At 44.4% G+C, this 18,887-nt stretch overlaps 1 protein-coding gene across 1 annotated transcript in view; it reads left to right on the top strand.

Moving 5' to 3' along the window:
* Positions 1-18,887, top strand: part of LOC143816267 (uncharacterized) — a 657,854-nt gene that overhangs the window by 408,675 nt on the left and 230,292 nt on the right. The window contains exons 42-43 of the mRNA XM_077296442.1: positions 1,569-1,690; positions 8,997-9,177. Of these exons, the coding sequence (XP_077152557.1) occupies positions 1,569-1,690; positions 8,997-9,177 (303 nt within the window). The remainder of the gene's footprint in view (positions 1-1,568; positions 1,691-8,996; positions 9,178-18,887) is intronic.

The raw sequence follows: 18,887 nt of genomic DNA, 5'->3' as shown, positions 1-18,887 counted from the left end.
CTTCACAACAGCCAACCAAGTGAACAACACTCTCCCGGAGGTCGGCGTATCAATATCCAAATCTACCATAGAGAGAAGACTGCATGAAAGTAACTACAGAGGGTTCACTGCACGGTGCAAGCCACTCATAAGCATCAAGAATAAAAAGGCTAGACTGGACTTTGCTATAAAACGTCTAAAAAAGCAGCACAGTTCTGGAAGAACATTCTATGGACAGATGAAACCAAGATCAACCTCTACCAGAATGATGGAAACAGAAAAGTATGGCGAAGGCGTGGTACAGCTCATGATCCAAAGCATACCACATCATATGTAAAACACGGCGGAGGCAGTGTGATGGCTTGGGCATGCATGGCTGCCAGTGGCACTGGGTCACTAGTGTTTATTGATGATGTGACACAGGACAGAAGCAGCCGAATGAATTCTGAGGTCTTCAGAGCAATACTATGTGCTCAGATCCAGCCAAATGCAGCCAAACTGATTGGTCGTCGTTTCATACTACAGATGTACAATGACCCAAAACATAAAGCCAAAGTAACCCAGGAGTTTATTAAAGCAAAGAAGTGGAATATTCCTGAATGGCCAAGTCAGCCACCTGATCTCAACCCAATGGAGCAGCATTTCACTTGTTAAAGACTAAACTTCAGACAGAAAGGCCCACAAACAAACAGCAACTGAAAACCACCGCAGTGAAGGCCTGGCAGAGCATCAAAAAGGAGGAAACACAGCGTCTGGTGATGTCCATGAGGTCAAGACTTCAGGCAGTCATTGCCAACAAAGGGTTTTCAACCAAGTACTAAAAATGAACATTTTATTTAAAATTATTGAATCTGTCCAATTACTTTTGGTCCCTTTAAAAACAGGGTGGCACATGTTAAGGAGCTGAAACTCCTAAACCCTTCATCCAATTTTAATGTGGATACCCTTAAATGAAAGCTGAAAGTCTGAACTTCAACTGCATCTGAATTGTTTTGGTTAAAATTCATTGTGGTAATGTCTATAACCAAAATTAGAAAAATGTTGTCTCTGTCCAAATATATATGGACCTAACTGTATGTCTCTCTTTGGAGTCATTGCTCCTACTGAAGAGGACTGACCATGTATTTCATCCCCTCTGCTTTATCCCCACAAATTAGCTATCAAGCTAAATACTCTTTTATTTGTATAACTAAACAATTTTTAGATTATATCTAGTATAACAGACATTTGAAATTCTCCTGGACAACTCTGATGGATCTCAGCACCTGAAAATTAATAGCTCAGAATACAAAGTTTCTGGCATGTCTTTGTTGTCCAGATCTGAGATCCTTTGCCGATATCAGGAGGACAATATGATACCTGTTAAATTTATTTAAAAAGATACATAATCAAACATAAGAAATAAGAATAAAATAATTATTACTGCAAAGGCACCAGAAAGAAAGTATTGTGGAGTTGGCCAAATGGTGACCCCTTCATTGTGGGAGGCTGCACCTTCTTACAACTAATTCTGCATGCACACTTTATGTCCGTTACTCCTTTTGTGCGATTCATTCCTGTGTCATCTATTTAAATCTTTTTCTTTCTAGCACTGGAGGAAAATACATTTGGTGTTTTAGTTCTTGAACCTTCTAACAGAACCCACCCACTTTTCCCGGGAGGAGCTCTCATGCGACACAAAGCCAAAGAAGCCATTTGCCATGCAGCAGAGGTAATGGATGTATGCTCTTGGTTCCTTGATTGGACTCAAACATAGAACATGGCATGAGTAGTACCAAGATGAATGTAATAGCATTTGTTTTGAATATTATTAAGTGCTCACAAAAAATCAGAGTGAACCATGCTGCTGGGACTGGTGAGCCATTTTAACAATCAGGAGGGTACAGCTGTGCAGAGCAAAAGAATGACTGGGAAGTTGAAGACGTGACTAATGTATTGACTGAGGAGGAGAGCAATTACTGTACAAAAGGTGAATCTATATATCCAGATAGTGACCTGGTCCTAAGTAATGAAAGTGGATGTGGCATTAGGGGGGAGTTTTCTCAGTAAAAGAAGTATTCCTGTCAAAATTTTTATTTTAATATATTGCAATTATCATATCATATGGCACTATGTACTTACAATTGTTTATTTTGCCCTTCTAGCCAGTTAATTCTTCTCTTTTCCATTAGGTCTATAGCATCACCTGGTCAAAAATGACTAGCTGAATCCTTATAAGCTCTACTCTTTTCCCTGCTTGAGTCATCATTAGAACTACAATTCTACATCACTGCAAAATCCTTGGCAGCTGGCTAAAGAGTTGAAGAGGGGGATGACTCAAGCAGGGACAAGAGACTTCTTGTTTCTACATAAAGCTAAGAAGGATTTAGCTAGTCTGTTTTTAATCACATGATGTTATAGGCCTTAAGGAAAAGAGAAGAATTAGCCAGGTATTAAGGCAAAATGATCAATTGTACAGGTGCATCTAACAAAATTAGAATATCATCAAAAAGTTAATTTATTTCAGTTCTTCAATACAAAAAGTGAAACTCATATATTATATAGAGTCATTACAAACAGAGTGATCTATTTCAAGTGTTTATTTCTGTTAATGTTGATGATTATGGCTTACAGCCAATGATAACCCAAAAGTCATTGTCTCAGTAAATTAGAATACTTTTTAACACCAACTTGAAAAAATGATTTTAAAGTCCGAAATATTGGCCTACTGAAATGTATGTTCAGTAAATGCACTCAATACTTGGTCATGGCTACTTTTGCATCAATTTACTCCATCAGTACGGCATGGTATGGAGGCGATCAGCCTGTGGTACTGCTGAGGTGTTATAGAAGCCCAGGTTGCTTTGATAGCAGCATTCAGCTCGTCTGCATTGTTGGGTCTGGTGACTCTCATTTTCCGCTTGACAATACCCCATTGATTATCTCTATGGGGTTAAGGTCAGATGAGTTTTCTGGCCAATCAAGCACAGTGATACTGTTGTTTTTAAATCAGGTATTGGTACATTTGGCAGTTTGGACAGGTGCCAAGTCCTGCTGAAGAATAAAATTTCCATCTCCAATAAGCTTGTCGGAAGAGGGAATGAAGAAGTGTTTTAAAATTTCCTGGTAGACGGCTGCGCTGACTTTGGTCTTGATAAAACACAGTGGACCTACACCAGCAGATGACATGGCTCCCGAAACAATCATTGATCGTTGATACTTCATACTAGACCTTGGAAATCAAGGTCCCAGAGTCTGGAGAACGAGTGGAGGGGCACACAATCCAAGCTGCTTGAGGTCTAGTGTGAAGTTTCCACAATCAGAGATGGTTTGGGGAACCATGTCATCTGCTGGTGTAGGTCCACTGTGTTTTCAACATATATACAGTATTAGAAGGGTGCTTCTGAATGGTGCCCCAGACCTATGCAAACATCTGCCATTAAATCCCATTGTAAATATAACATACTTTTGAGAGGTTGTTTAATGTAACATAATATGCAGTGTAAGCTTTCATTATTTTTCATAATTACAGTATATTTCTCTTTTACCAGCATTCATTTTAAACAACATAATATGAAGATGTTCCGATACCTAATAATTTTATGTTTTTTTCCTGAGACTCTTGAAAGATAATAATTAAGTTTATTTCATAGAGTTTCATAGAATTCATTATAATGATCTGAAATGATGAATCTGCTTTCGTACTCTGTGGTAGGTAATATATTAGTGAGACGTACTTTGTAGATAGCAAAGTGCTGTGAATCAGCATGACGAAACGCTTCCTGTTAATCTGCATCATCTTGTTTTATTTATTTTTATGCTTGGCATTCTGCACCAGTATCTTGTGTGTCACACAATGTGCCCTTGATTGAAATAACCACATAATGCAGGAGAATCTGTGTTAATCTCGAAGCTTTCAATCTAACTGAAAAGATGTACATAACAAAATTACTTGTGCAGGATGTTATCCATTTTTGGTATAAACCCTTGACATTATTTTACAACACTCGCTTCCTATATAACTATACAGCATATTATGTCTTTTCCCACATGGATTTAGAGAGTTGTCTCACGAACAAAGTACATTTTCATCAATAGATCTTGGAATAATAATACGTTCCACAATTAGATGTGTTAAAAACAATGTTTCTGTGCTGAGATAATCTTAAAAATGCGCCCCGGTTATGTACTGTGTAATGGCTGTGTCTGATTGTGTAGGAACATTTTTTGCACATACCACAATGGGAGGAAGCAAAATAAAGCATACAGGCAGGACAGCACGGGATCTCAAATGATTCTTTCTGTGGGGTAAAACATTTCTCTATCTGGTTTATGACAGGAGTGAGTATTTCTGCATGTTTCCAGTTCCCTGAGCTGATCAGAAATCAAATCAGTGAAGTAGGTGCTCCAGCTGTTGTTGAACTCGTACGTCACTGACTTGATTTATGGTGAGCTCAGAGTGGTAGAGATGTGACAGAAACACTCACTCCTGTGCAAAAACAGGCAGGGAAATGTTTAGCTTACAAAAAGAATCATGCTGCCCTATCTGTATAATCTCTTTTGCTTTCTCCACTGGCCAGGATATATGGTTGATTCAGACCATGTTCCTGCACAGTCAGACACATTCATTAAGCAGCACATATCAGGGGGAGATTTATAAGATTATCGCTACACACGAACATTGTTTTAACACACCCATTTGCAGAACTTATTATTATTCCAAGAACTATTGATTAAAAAGCTTGTTTGTGGGGAATCTGTCAGCAGGTTTTTTTCTATGTAATCTGAAGATAGCATGCTGTGGGGGTTAAAACACAGATTTCAGCAATGCCTCTCTTATCAGGCTTGGGTTTTGTTTGTTTTTACTCAAGTTTTGTTTTAGCACCAGTAGATTATATTGCTTTGACTAGCTGGTCTGTGAGCACTGGTCTGACACGCCCCCTCCTGTGATAAGCAACTCATTGTCTATGGACTTCCTCAGTTCTGCTGTATTGCTTAATCTATAATCTCTGATTGTGTCAGAACGGCTGCTCCCTGTAATCTAAGAGATACATAGTTGGATTCAGCCTCTCTTTGCCTACATCAGGATGTTCTCAGGTAAGGTAGCAAAAACCTGCTGACAGATTCCCTTTAAGGCTTATGTACTTTCTTCTTAAAACAGTCATCCATATGTCATTCCTTCTTTCACAAATCAAACCCTATATTTAAGAAAGCCCCTATGGTTTACTATCAATTTTCTATTACTGGATTATAGCTCAGATCCAACCTACAATTATAAATCCTCCACCCCATCCTTCCCCGCTGTCCGCAATATTTTCCGGAATTGGAGTAGGTGTCCTCCATAGTTTGCGCATGCGCAATGCAATTTTGTCTTGCGCATGCGCAATGCAATTTTGTCTTGCGCATGCGCAGTATGCTTTGCCCATCTGTGGGCAAAGCCGAAAAGCATAACTGCGCATGCGTCGGCGCACTATGTTCCGGAAGTATTTCTCTGTGTTCCAGAACATAGTGCGCCGGTGCATGCGCAGTAATGCTTTTCGGCTTTGCCCGCAGATAGGCAAAGCATACTGCTCGTGCGTGAGACAAGATTGCATTGCGCACACACAAACTATGGAGGACACCTACTCCACATCGGGAAAATATTGCAGACAGCAAGGGAGGATGGGGTAGAGGAAAAAAGAAGAAACACCACCCATCGGACCGGACACAGGGCATTTACATAGCCAGCCAAATTCAGATGATAGAGTCCCTTTAAGGAATTTGTTAAGGGCTGTACTCCACTTTTCTGGTGAAAAAAAGTCGCCCATTTTAGTGGATGCTATTCTCCTTCCAAAGGTGTGAGTTTTTACTATTTTGCCATGTTTTTTAAAGTGATATAGAAAAATGAGGGAAGTTTAATGGGAAAGTTAATGCCATAAAATGTCATCAATTATAACATATGTAACGGGCCGGGTGGTGGAACCACTGTGCTAAAGCCCTAGGAAGACCTGGAGGGGCTTGACTAGGAGCCTCACCCAATCCGACCACGGACACGCAGCAGCTAACAACACCGCGGTCCATGGAGAGACTAGAGAGGTGATCCAAGTGCTACTCCAGGACTGACCTTGGGTAGATGGCGGCTGACCCCTAGGAGTGGATAGCTGGAATGGCCTGGGTGAATGTCCAACAGATGCAGGCAGGTAGAGTAGATGACAGGAACCGCAGGTGCAGACAGGACAGTCTGAAAGAGAGATGAGCACTTGCGGGTGCAGCTGGCTTGGCGGCCGTTGAGGTGAGCACTGGTCAGTGCAGCAGACTGAGATGCTAGTACAGGGACCTGAGAACTGACAAGCGTGTTAGGAACAAACTCACAACATTGCACAGGCACCTTCATGTAGGAGGAGGTGGTTTAAATAGTAAGTGACCTCCAGCTATTGGCTGGGGACACTTTAGAGGAACACGTGCGGCCCCATTAAGAAAAAGGAAGGGTGCGCGTGTGCACTCTAAGCACAGTGCCTGGAGACCTGCTAGGAGTGTGTGCACCCCAGGCAGCAGCAGACCCGAAAGAGGCAGGACAGGCGCCTTGGCAGTGAGGACGCTGATGTCTCTGCAGGGAGAGAGGGACTGCAGGCAGTTATGCGGGTGCTACAACACAAATCTCCACTAGCTTATGCTCTAGCTGCACAGATTTCATGTTCTACAATACAAACAGGCAAATATACCCCAAATTTAAAGGTGTGTGCCTCATAATAAATTTGTAACACACAGCTATTCAAAATAAGCATAAAAAACACTAGGCTTAGTAAATTTCCCCTACTTTTTACAGTTATGTATGTCATTTGCTCTTATACCTTTATTGCTACAACTCACCAACGTTTCTATTCCTGAGCATACAAAATTATCCTCTTTCATCTTGCATTGAATTTTGTTTAAAGGGACTCTGTCAGCACAAAATGACTATTCACACCAAGTACAGGCACTTGGTGCACCATGATGTTGCCAATCATTTAAATACACCTTCTCTCTTGCTTGGGTTCCATCTATACCTGCCCTTTTTTGGCTCTGTGATACACTATGGGAGGGATCACCTCCTGTCAGTGTATCACCGGAGTCCGTGTAGAGCAGTCACATGTCCCGATGTGACTGTTCTACACGTGAGATCATCGTGGGACACTCATTATTAAGTGGACTATGGCGGACAGGGAGTATATGTTGGTTTATTATTTTATTTTTGTTGCAGGAAATGCGGGCGTCGGGGATCAGGTATTTGGTGAGTATGAGAATGTTTTGTTCTTTTTTTTTTACAATTGAACACAGTCGCTGGATGATGGGACTACTGTTCCATTATCGACTCATGCTTTCACTGTTATATGTGACAGCAGACATAGCCAGATGGGAGTAGTAGTCCCATCAGACGATACCTGGCTACATACACAGACACCCGCAGACAGACACACACACAAAGGCTTCCGCAGACAGACACCCGCAAACACACAGACACCCGCACACACACACAGACACTCGCAGACAGACACCCGTAAACACACACCGACACCCGCACACACACAGACACCTGCACACACAGACACTCGCAGACACCTGTAAACACACACTGACACCCGCACACACACAGACACCCGCAAACACACACCTGCACACACACAGACACCCGCAGACAGACACACACACAAAGGCTCCCGCAGATAGATACCCGTAAACACACACACACACACCCGCAAACACACACAGACACCCGCACACACACACAGACACCAGCAATCAGATCCTCTCACACATAGTCTCTGCCCACACACATATTCTCTGCCCGCACACTCTTCCTCCTTCCTTTCTGCATTTTTGGCATGCAAATTCACAGCAAATCTTCAGATCTTTTTACACCTGCGGTTTGGCTTCAGATTTTACTGACTCAATGTAAGTCAATGGGTGCAGAAACGCTGCAGATCCGCAAAAAGAATTAACATGCTGCAGAAAATAAAATGCTGCGAATCGGTGCGGAATTTTCCGCAGCATGTGCACACCAATTCTGGATTCCCATTGATTAACATTGAGCACTTCTTTGTGGATTTGGTGCAATTCCATGGGGAAAATTGCTCTGATCAGCAACAAATCCACATTGTGTGCTCATAGCCTAAGATATATTTCCTTGTTCTATTCTCTCCCTGTTGTGCTAGAACTTATTGCTATAGTAACACCAATGCAACTGCCACAATGTTTTTAGGATCAATCAAGTAATACAAAAAACTTCACCGAGGACATCATATCATATGCGCCCATTTATTTGCACATAAAGATGCATCCAAGCACGGAGATTAGAAAATACAGTGGATTTAGTAAATTAATCAAATATTTTCCTTGCATGAAGAACTGTTGTAGTGTTCATTTCATTCTTATTTGAGTATTTGCCTCTGACCATGACAGTCATGTCTATTAGGAGACTCTTCTCTGGGGTCACTGTGATCTCAAGTGATTGACAGATGCAGACAGGAGGACATCATTTGGAGCAGAAGGTGGCATTACAAAAGAAAATGACTGCATTCGTGTTACATGGCGCGCTGTTTCCGCTGCATCAATCGCTTGTTGTTTTGTCACTCAACCTTATCTATAATGAGTCATGATATCTGGTTACATTTATTGCATAAACCAATATTTAGAGTTTAATTCTTGTGTTAAAGTTATAGATCTGGGCATGCCCACACATTTACCACCCTGGTGAGACATGCCAGGTGCACCAAAGTCACACACAGGCGTCCTCTAGCCTCACGCTGTGCACAGCTGTCCCCAATGTACATTACCTTTTATTATGTTAGCAATTGCATCTCAATTACTCTTCTTTTCCACTTACTTTACCGTAATAGAGAGGAGACAGCCACTGACTGTAGTCGGAGATTATGCTGTGTATGTTTCACCATAAAGTAGAAAAGCTGCGCTAATAATGGGTTTACGCTACATTATATACAGAAATATAAATGTGTTCTCTACGCACCTTAAATATTTGTGTTACTCTCTGAAGAAATATAATTATGTTTCTTTGTTCTTAGGAGAAAGGCATACCATTTTGCACAGTCAGTTTGACGAATGGAAATGAGGAAGAGGTGAAAGCAGCACTAAATGACACAATGAATCACAATGGCTGGCTCGTTATAGAAAATCTTCATCTGGCATCAAAAGCGATGCTGAACAATCTCTCCAAGAGCCTGAAATATGCTGCCAAAATGCAAGGTACGGTTAGTGACACATTTAGCCTGTCTATTGTCATGTAGGATCAGATTCATAGACGGAGATAGAGATAGAAATAGGTTCTGCGTTTCTAACAGTTGTCCAGATCCAGAGCAGCATCATAAGCTATTACCTGTATTATTATTATTATTATTATTATTTATTGTTATAGCGCCATTTATTCCATGGCGCTTTACATGTGAGGAGGGGTATACATAATAAAAACAAGTACAATAATCTTAAACAATACAAGTCATAACTGGTACAGGAGGAGAGAGGACCCTGCCCGCGAGGGCTCACAATCTATAAGGGATGGGTGAGAATACAGTAGGCGAGGATAGAGCTGGTTATGCAGCGGTTTGGTCGATCGGTGGTTACTGCAGGTTGTAGGCTTGTCGGAAGAGGTGGGTCTTCAGGTTCTTTTTGAAGGTTTCGATGGTAGGTGAGAGTCTGATGTGTTGTGGTCGAGGGTTCCAGAGTAGGGGTGATACGCAAGAGAAATCTTGTATACGATTGTGGGAAGAGGAGATAAGAGGGGAGTAGAGAAGGAGATCTTGTGAGGATCGGAGGTTGCGTGTAGGTAAGTACCGGGAGACGAGGTCACAGATGTGTGGAGGAGACAGGTTGTGGATGGCTTTGTACGTCATGGTTAGGGTTTTGTACTGGAGTCTCTGGGCAATGGGGAGCCAGTGAAGGGATTGACAGAGGGGAGAGGCCGGGGAATAGCGGGGGGACAGGTGGATTAGTCGGGCAGCAGAGTTTAGAATAGATTGGAGGGGTGTGAGAGTGTTAGAGGGGAGGCCACAGAGCAGGAGGTTGCAGTAGTCAAGGCGAGAGATGATGAGGGCATGGACTAGGGTTTTTGCAGATTCTTGGTTGAGGAATGTACGGATTCGTGAAATATTTTTGAGTTGAAGTCGGCAGGAAGTGGAAAAGGCTTGGATATGTGGTTTGAAGGAGAGATCAGCGTCAAGGATTACCCCGAGGCAGTGAGCATGTGGGACTGGGGAGAGTGGGCAGCCATTTACTGTAATGGATAGGTTCGTTGGGGGGGTCATGTGAGATGGGGAAAGATGATGAATTCTGTTTTGTCCATGTTAAGTTTCAGAAATCTAGAGGAGAAGAAGGATGAAATAGTGGACAGACATTGAGGGATTCTGGTTAGTAGGGAGGTGATATCTTGTCCAGAGATGTAGATCTGTGTGTCATCAGCATAGAGATGATACTGAAAGCCATGAGATTCTATGAGCTGTCCCAGGCCAAAGGTGTAAATGGAGAAGAGCAGGGGCCCTAGGACTGAACCTTGTGGGTCTCCGACAGATAGGGGGCGAGGTGAGGAGGTGGTGTGTGAGTGGGAGACGCTGAATGTCCGGTCTGTTAGGTATGATGAGATCCAGGATAGGGCCAAGTCTGTGATGCCAAGGGATGAGAGGGTCTGTAATAATAGGGAATGGTCCACTGTGTCAAAGGCAGCCGACAGGTCGAGGAGGAGGAGGACAGAGTAGTGTCACTTGCTCTTGGCGGTTAAGAGGTCATTGGTGACCTTAGTTACTGCAGTTTCAGTGGAATGGTGTGACCGGAAGCCAGATTGTAAGCGGTCAAAGAGGGAGCAAGAAGAGAGATGGGAGGACAGTTGAAGGTAGACATGTTGTTCCAGTAGTTTGGAGGCATAAGGGAGAAGTGATATAGGGTGATAGCTAGATACAGAGGATGGGTCAAGAGAGGGCTTTTTGAGGATAGGTGTAATGGAGGCATGTTTAAAGCTTGAGGGAAAAACACCAGTTGTTAGTGATAGATTGAAGAGATGGGTTATTGTTGGGATGAAGACTGTGGTGAGGTTTAGGATGAAGTGGGATGGGAGCGGGTCAAGTGCACAGGTGGTGAGATGCGATCTTGAGAGTAGTGTGGAGAGTTGATCTTCTGTAATGGTGGAGAAGTTGGTTTTGGAGGTCGAGGGCTGGGAAGTCGGGAGGAAGGGCTCTGGGGGTTGTTGACCAAAACTGTCTCTGATGTTATCAATATTCTGCTTGAAAAATGAGGCAAAGTCTTCAGCTGAGATAAGTGGGGAGGGAGGAGGTGCTGGGGGACGGAGGAGAGAATTGAAGATGTTGAATAACTGTTTAGGGTTGTGAGACAGGGAGGATATGAGCGATGAGAAGTAGGTTTGTTTAGCTGTGGTGAGTGTGGTCTTGAAAGTAGTGAGGGACTGTTTGAATGCGATGAAGTGCTCGTTGGAGTGGGATCTTTTCCATCTGCGCTCAGCAGCCCTGGAAGCTCGCCTCAGTTCTTTGGTCAGGCTGGTGTGCCAGGGCTGTCTGTTGATTTTGCGAGCTTTGGTATGTGTAAGTGGAGCAGCAGATTCCAAAGCTACAGCTATTGTGGTGTTATATAGAGTGGCAGCATCATCCGCATTGTGTAAGGAACTTATATCTGTGAGAGGGAGGAGAGATTCAGAGAATGAATGTAGGTCAAGATGTTTAAGATTTCTGCGAGGGTGTGAAAGTTCGTGGGGTGGGGATTGTAGACATTGAGTGGAGAGGGAAGGGAATGTGAGAAGGTTGTGGTCAGAGAGAGGAAGAGGTGAGTTAGAGTGGTTAGATAGGGAGCAGAGGCGGGTGAAGATGAGGTCCAGTGTGTGACCATCTTTGTGGGTGGCTGTAGAAGACCATTGAGTGAGGCCGAAGGCGGAAGTGAGAGATAGAAGTTTAGTGGCAGCTGAGAGAGAAGTGTCAATGGGGATGTTGAAGTCGCCCATGATGATAGTGGGGATGTCCGCGGAAAGGAAATGAAGTAGCCAGTTGGTGAAGTGGTCAAAGAAGGTGGTGGCTGGCCCTGGGGGGCGCTAAATGACAGCCAGTTGGAGGTTGGAGGGGGAGTAGATGCACACAGAGTGCACCTCAAAGGAAGGGAGGGTAACAGAGGGTGGCAGTGGGATTGGGGTGAAGGAGCAAGTTATCTGACAGGAGAAAACCAACTCCTCCGCCATGTTTGCTGCTGGGGTGGGGTGTGTGAGAAAGGTGGAAGCCACCCTAAGAGAGTGCAGCATGGGAGGCAGTGTCAGAAGGGGTGAGCCAGGTTTCGGTGATGGCGAGGAAGTAAAGTTTGGTTGTAACAAAAAGATCATGGATGTAGAAAGCTTGTTGCAGACAGAGCGAGCGTTCCACAGAGCTCCTGTTAGTGGGACTGGGGAAGCGGGGGCTGGGCAAATGGGTATAAGGTTAGAGAGGTTACGGAAGTTTGTGATAGAGCATGGATGGGAGGTAGAAATGACTGTGGGAATGTGGTGAGGAGTAGAGTTGAGCGACTTTTACTTTTTTAGGATCGAGTCGGGTTTCGCGAAACCCGACTTTCTCAAAAGTCGGGTCGGGTGAAATAGGCCGATTATTGCGAAAAGTCAGGGAGCCGACTGATACACGAAACCCAATGCAAGTCAATGGGGAAGCAAAGTCGGCAGTGAGTGGAGGACAGGAAAACACCTACAGTGCCCATATTAATGCCAAAAACATCCAATCTTGTTACTTAAGCTTGTCAATCTTAATTTACCTTATAATAATAGTTATTCATTGAAAACAGGGGGTCATTTGGCTAAAGTTGTGGGGGTAGGGCTGGCTCAAGATTTTCGTGGGCCCAGGAAACGCAGAATACGTCACGGCGGGGGAGCAGGGAGAGGTAAGTATTTCAACTTTGCAAGTGCTGTGATCCTGAGTAAGCAGGGGGGGCCCACTCGTTCGCATTGGCACTGGCACAGGGCCCCTCAAAGTACGGCGGTGTGTTTGACGGCGGGGGCGCCTCCCACCGGCAGAGACACTTTTGCGTACTATGAGGGGCCCTGTGCCAGTGACGTCGCCAATGAGCATGCCCCCCACCTGATGAAGGAACCTGCACTTTCATCTGCACCTTCCTCTTTGTCACCGTGTAAGGTGGTATAGTATGCGGGAAGGGGAACTGTTGTGAATTTGGATTCTGGGCTCCCCCGGTGGCTACTGGTGGAATTGAACTTGTGACATCATCTTCCCTGTTCACCTGTTCTGATTAGATCTGGGTGTCGCTATATAACCTGGCTTCTCTGTTAGATGCTTGCCGGTCAACAATGTTATCAGAAGCCTCTCTGTGCTTGTTCCTGCTCCCAGACATCTACTAGATAAGTTGGACATTCGTCCATGTTTTGTTTTTGTATTTTGGTTCCAGTTCACAGCTGCAGTTTCGTTACTGTGTCTGGAAAGCTCTTGTTGATCAGGAATTGCCACTCTGGTATTATGAGTTAATGCCAGAGTCCTAAAGTAATTTCTGGATGTGTTTTGTTAGGGTTTTCTACTGACCATGAAAGTATGCTTTCTGTCTTCTGCTATCTAGAAAGCGGACCTCAAATTTGCTAAAACTATTTTCCTGCTGCGTTTGTTGTTTCATCTCATATCACCGCCAATATATGTGGGGGGCTTCTGTCTCCTTTTGGGCATTTCTCTAGAGGTGAGTCAGGTCTTATATTTCCCTCTGCTAGCATTATTTAGTTCTCCGGCCGGCGCTGGGCATATAGGGATAAAAAGTAGGACATGCTACCTGGCTACTTCTAGATGATGCGGTAGGTTTAGTTCATGGTCAGTACAGTTACATCTTCCAAGAGCTTGTTCCTATAGAGGCTTATGCTAGTTCTCTGGCCATGGAGATCATGACAGTTTGACCGGCCCACTAAAGGGTTAAAATCCTTGGCTGAGAAAGGAGAGAAATAAGAAGTCTGCTGAGAGTTTTTTTTTTTTTTTTTTTTTCCCTCTGTGCTCTTAATTGGATCACTTGCCAGTCTGTCTATGCTGCAGTCTTTCTTTTTTTTCTCTCTCCTTATAATCTTTGAATGGCTTTGTGTTCACCTGTTAATAATGGATCTTCAGAGTGTAACTGCAGGTTTGAATAATCTCACCACGAAAGTACAAAATTTGCAAGATTTTATTATTCATGCTCCGGTATCTGAGCCGAGAATTCCTTTGCCGGAATTCTTCTCAGGGAATAGATCTAGCTTTCAGAATTTTAGAAATAATTGTAAGCTATTTTTGTCCCTGAAATCTCGTTCTGCTGGAGACTCTGCACAGCAGGTTGGGATTGTGATTTCCTTGCTCCGCGGCGACCCTCAAGACTGGGCTTTTGCATTGGCACCAGGGGATCCTGCGTTGCGCAATGTGGATGCGTTTTTTTTGGCCTTGGGCTTGCTGTATGAGGAACCTCATTTGGAACTTCAGGCAGAAAAAACTTTGATGTCCCTATCGCAGGGGCAAGATGAAGCTGAAATTTACTGCCAAAGATTCCGTAAATGGTCTGTGCTTACTCAGTGGAATGAGTGTGCCTTGGCGGCTACTTTCAGAGAGGGTCTCTCTGATGCCATTAAGGATGTTATGGTGGGGTTCCCTGTGCCTGCGGGTCTGAATGAGTCCATGACAATGGCCATTCAGATCGATAGGCGTCTGCGGGAGCGCAAACCTGTGCACCATCTGGCGGTGTCCACTGAGAAGACGCCAGAAAGCATGCAGTGTGATAGAATTCTGTCCAGAAGCGAGCGGCAGAATTTTAGACGGAAAAATGGGTTGTGTTTCTATTGTGGGGATTCTACTCATGTTATATCAGCGTGCTCTAAGCGTACTAAAAAGCTTGATAAATCCGTTTCCATTGGCACTTTACAGTCTAAATTTATTTTGTCTGTGACCCTGATTTGCTCTTTGTCATCTATTACTACTGACGCCTATATCGACTCTGGCGCCGCTTTGAGTCTTATGGATTGGTCCTTTGCCAATCGTTGTGGGTATGATTTAGAGCCTTTGGAAACTCTTATTCCTCTGAAGGGGATTGACTCCACCCCATTGGCTAATAATAAACCACAATACTGGACACAAGTGACTATGTGTATTAATCCGGATCACCAGGAGACTATTCGTTTTCTAGTGCTGTATAATCTACATGAGGATTTGGTGCTGGGATTGCCATGGCTGCAGTCTCACAACCCAGTCCTTGACTGGAGAGCTATGTCTGTGTTGAGCTGGGGATGTAAGGGGACTCATGGGGACGTACCTTTGGTGTCCATTTCATCATCTATTCCCTCTGAAATCCCTGAGTTCCTGTCTGATTATCGTGACGTCTTTGAAGAACCCAAGCTGGGTTCACTACCTCCGCACCGTGAGTGCGATTGTGCTATAGATTTAATTCCGGGTAGTAAATACCCAAAGGGTCGTTTATTTAATCTGTCTGTGCCTGAACATACTGCTATGCGAGAATATATAAAGGAGTCCTTGGAAAAGGGACATATTCGTCCATCGTCATCTCCCTTAGGAGCCGGTTTTTTCTTTGTGTCAAAAAAAGACGGCTCTTTGAGACCATGTATTGATTATCGGCTTTTGAATAAAATCACGGTTAAATATCAATACCCATTGCCGTTGCTGACTGATTTGTTTGCTCGCATAAAGGGGGCCAAGTGGTTCTCTAAGATTGATCTCCGTGGGGCGTATAATTTGGTGCGGATCAGGCAGGGGGATGAGTGGAAAACCGCATTTAATACGCCCGAGGGCCACTTTGAGTATTTGGTGATGCCTTTTGGTCTTTCTAATGCCCCTTCAGTCTTCCAGTCCTTTATGCATGATATTTTCCGCGATTTTTTGGATAAATTTATGATAGTGTATCTGGATGATATTCTGATTTTTTCGGATGACTGGGACTCTCATGTCCGGCAAGTTAAGAGGGTTTTTCAGGTTTTGCGGTCTAATTCTCTGTGTGTCAAGGGTTCTAAGTGCGTTTTTGGGGTTCAGAGAATTTCCTTTTTGGGATATATTTTTTCTCCCTCTTCCATTGAGATGGATCCTGTCAAGGTTCAAGCTATTTGTGATTGGACGCAGCCCTCTTCTCTTAAAAGTCTTCAGAAATTTTTGGGCTTTGCCAACTTTTATCGTCGATTTATTTCTGGTTTTTCGGATGTCGTTAAGCCATTGACCGATTTGACTAGACAGGGTGCTGATGTTGCTAATTGGTCCCCTGATGCTGTGGAGGCCTTTCAGGAGCTTAAGCGCCGTTTTTCTTCTGCCCCTGTGTTGCGTCAGCCTGATGTGACTCTTCCTTTTCAGGTTGAGGTCGACGCTTCTGAGATCGGAGCTGGGGCAGTGTTGTCGCAGAAAAGTTCTGACTGCGCCGTGATGAGGCCTTGTGCCTTCTTTTCCCGTAAATTTTCGCCCGCTGAGCGGAATTATGATGTTGGGAATCGGGAGCTTTTGGCCATGAAGTGGGCGTTTGAGGAGTGGCGCCATTGGCTCGAGGGGGCCAGACATCAGGTGGTGGTATTGACTGACCACAAAAATTTGATTTATCTTGAGACCGCCAGGCGCCTGAATCCTAGACAGGCGCGCTGGTCATTATTTTTTTCTCGGTTTAATTTTGTGGTATCGTACCTACCAGGTTCTAAGAATGTTAAGGCGGATGCCCTTTCTAGGAGTTTTGAGCCTGATTCACCTGGCAACTCTGACCCCACAGGTATTCTTAAGGAGGGAGTTATCTTGTCAGCTGTTTCTCCAGACCTGCGGCGGGCCTTGCAGGAGTTTCAGGCGGATAGACCGGATCGTTGTCCGCCTGATAGGCTGTTTGTTCCTGATGATTGGACCAGTAAAGTCATCTCTGAGGTGCATTCTTCTGCGTTGGCAGGTCATCCTGGAATTTTTGGTACCAGGGATTTGGTGGCAAGATCCTTCTGGTGGACTTCCCTGTCACGAGATGTGCGAGGCTTTGTGCAGTCTTGTGACGTTTGTGCTCGGGCCAAGCCTTGTTGTTCTCGGGCTAGTGGATTATTGTTGCCCTTGCCTATTCCTAAGAGGCCTTGGACACACATCTCGATGGATTTTATTTCAGATCTGCCTGTTTCTCAGAAGATGTCTGTCATCTGGGTGGTGTGTGACCGTTTTTCTAAGATGGTTCATTTGGTTCCCCTGCCCAAATTGCCTTCTTCTTCCGAGTTGGTGCCCCTGTTTTTTCAAAATGTTGTTCGTTTGCATGGTATTCCTGAGAATATCGTTTCTGACAGAGGAACCCAATTTGTGTCTAGATTTTGGCGGGCATTTTGTGCTAGGATGGGCATAGATTTGTCTTTTTCGTCTGCTTTTCACCCTCAGACTAATGGCCAGACCGAGCGGACTAATCAGACCCTGGAGACATATCTGAGGTGTTTTGTGTCTGCTGACCAGGATGATTGGGTTGCTTTTTTGCCATTGGCGGAGTTCGCCCTCAATAATCGGGCCAGCTCTGCCACCTTGGTTTCCCCGTTTTTCTGTAATTCGGGGTTCCATCCTCGATTTTCCTCCGGTCAGATGGAATCCTCGGATTGTCCTGGAGTGGATGCGGTGGTGGAGAGATTGCATCATATCTGGGGGCAGGTGATGGACAATTTAAAGTTGTCCCAGGAGAAGACTCAGCTTTTTGCCAACCGTCACCGTCGTGTTGGTCCTCGGCTTTGTGTTGGAGATTTGGTGTGGTTGTCTTCTCGTTTTGTCCCTATGAGGGTCTCATCTCCTAAGTTTAAGCCTCGGTTCATCGGTCCGTATAAAATATTGGAGATTCTTAACCCTGTTTCCTTCCGTTTGGACCTCCCTGCATCCTTTTCTATTCATAACGTTTTTCATCGGTCGTTATTGCGCAGGTATGAGGCACCGGTTGTGCCTTCCGTTGAGCCTCCTGCTCCGGTGTTGGTTGAGGGTGAGTTGGAGTACGTTGTGGAAAAAATCCTAGACTCCCGTGTTTCCAGACGGAGACTCCAGTATCTGGTCAAGTGGAAGGGATACGGCCAGGAGGATAATTCTTGGGTCACTGCATCTGATGTTCATGCCTCTGATCTGGTTCGTGCCTTTCATAGGGCCCATCCTGATCGCCCTGGTGGTTCTGGTGAGGGTTCGGTGCCCCCTCCTTGAGGGGGGGGTACTGTTGTGAATTTGGATTCTGGGCTCCCCCGGTGGCTACTGGTGGAATTGAACTTGTGACATCATCTTCCCTGTTCACCTGTTCTGATTAGATCTGGGTGTCGCTATATAACCTGGCTTCTCTGTTAGATGCTTGCCGGTCAACAATGTTATCAGAAGCCTCTCTGTGCTTGTTCCTGCTCCCAGACATCTACTAGATAAGTTGGACATTCGTCCATGTTTTGTTTTTGTATTTTGGTTCCAGTTCACAGCTGCAGTTTCGTTACTGTGTCTGGAAAGCTCTTGTTGATCAGGAATTGCCACTCTGGTATTATGAGTTAATGCCAGAGTCCTAAAGTAATTTCTGGATGTGTTTTGTTAGGGTTTTCTACTGACCATGAAAGTATGCTTTCTGTCTTCTGCTATCTAGAAAGCGGACCTCAAATTTGCTAAAACTATTTTCCTGCTGCGTTTGTTGTTTCATCTCATATCACCGCCAATATATGTGGGGGGCTTCTGTCTCCTTTTGGGCATTTCTCTAGAGGTGAGTCAGGTCTTATATTTCCCTCTGCTAGCATTATTTAGTTCTCCGGCCGGCGCTGGGCATATAGGGATAAAAAGTAGGACATGCTACCTGGCTACTTCTAGATGATGCGGTAGGTTTAGTTCATGGTCAGTACAGTTACATCTTCCAAGAGCTTGTTCCTATAGAGGCTTATGCTAGTTCTCTGGCCATGGAGATCATGACAGGGAACCTGACTTTCAGCAGGGTCAGATTCTGCCTGTGTAGAGTGCAAGGGGAAT

Source organism: Ranitomeya variabilis, chromosome 3 (assembly GCF_051348905.1).
Source record: "Ranitomeya variabilis isolate aRanVar5 chromosome 3, aRanVar5.hap1, whole genome shotgun sequence".
In the NCBI taxonomy this organism is placed as follows: Eukaryota; Metazoa; Chordata; class Amphibia; order Anura; family Dendrobatidae; genus Ranitomeya; species Ranitomeya variabilis.
This window is presented reverse-complemented; position numbering and strand designations above follow the sequence as displayed.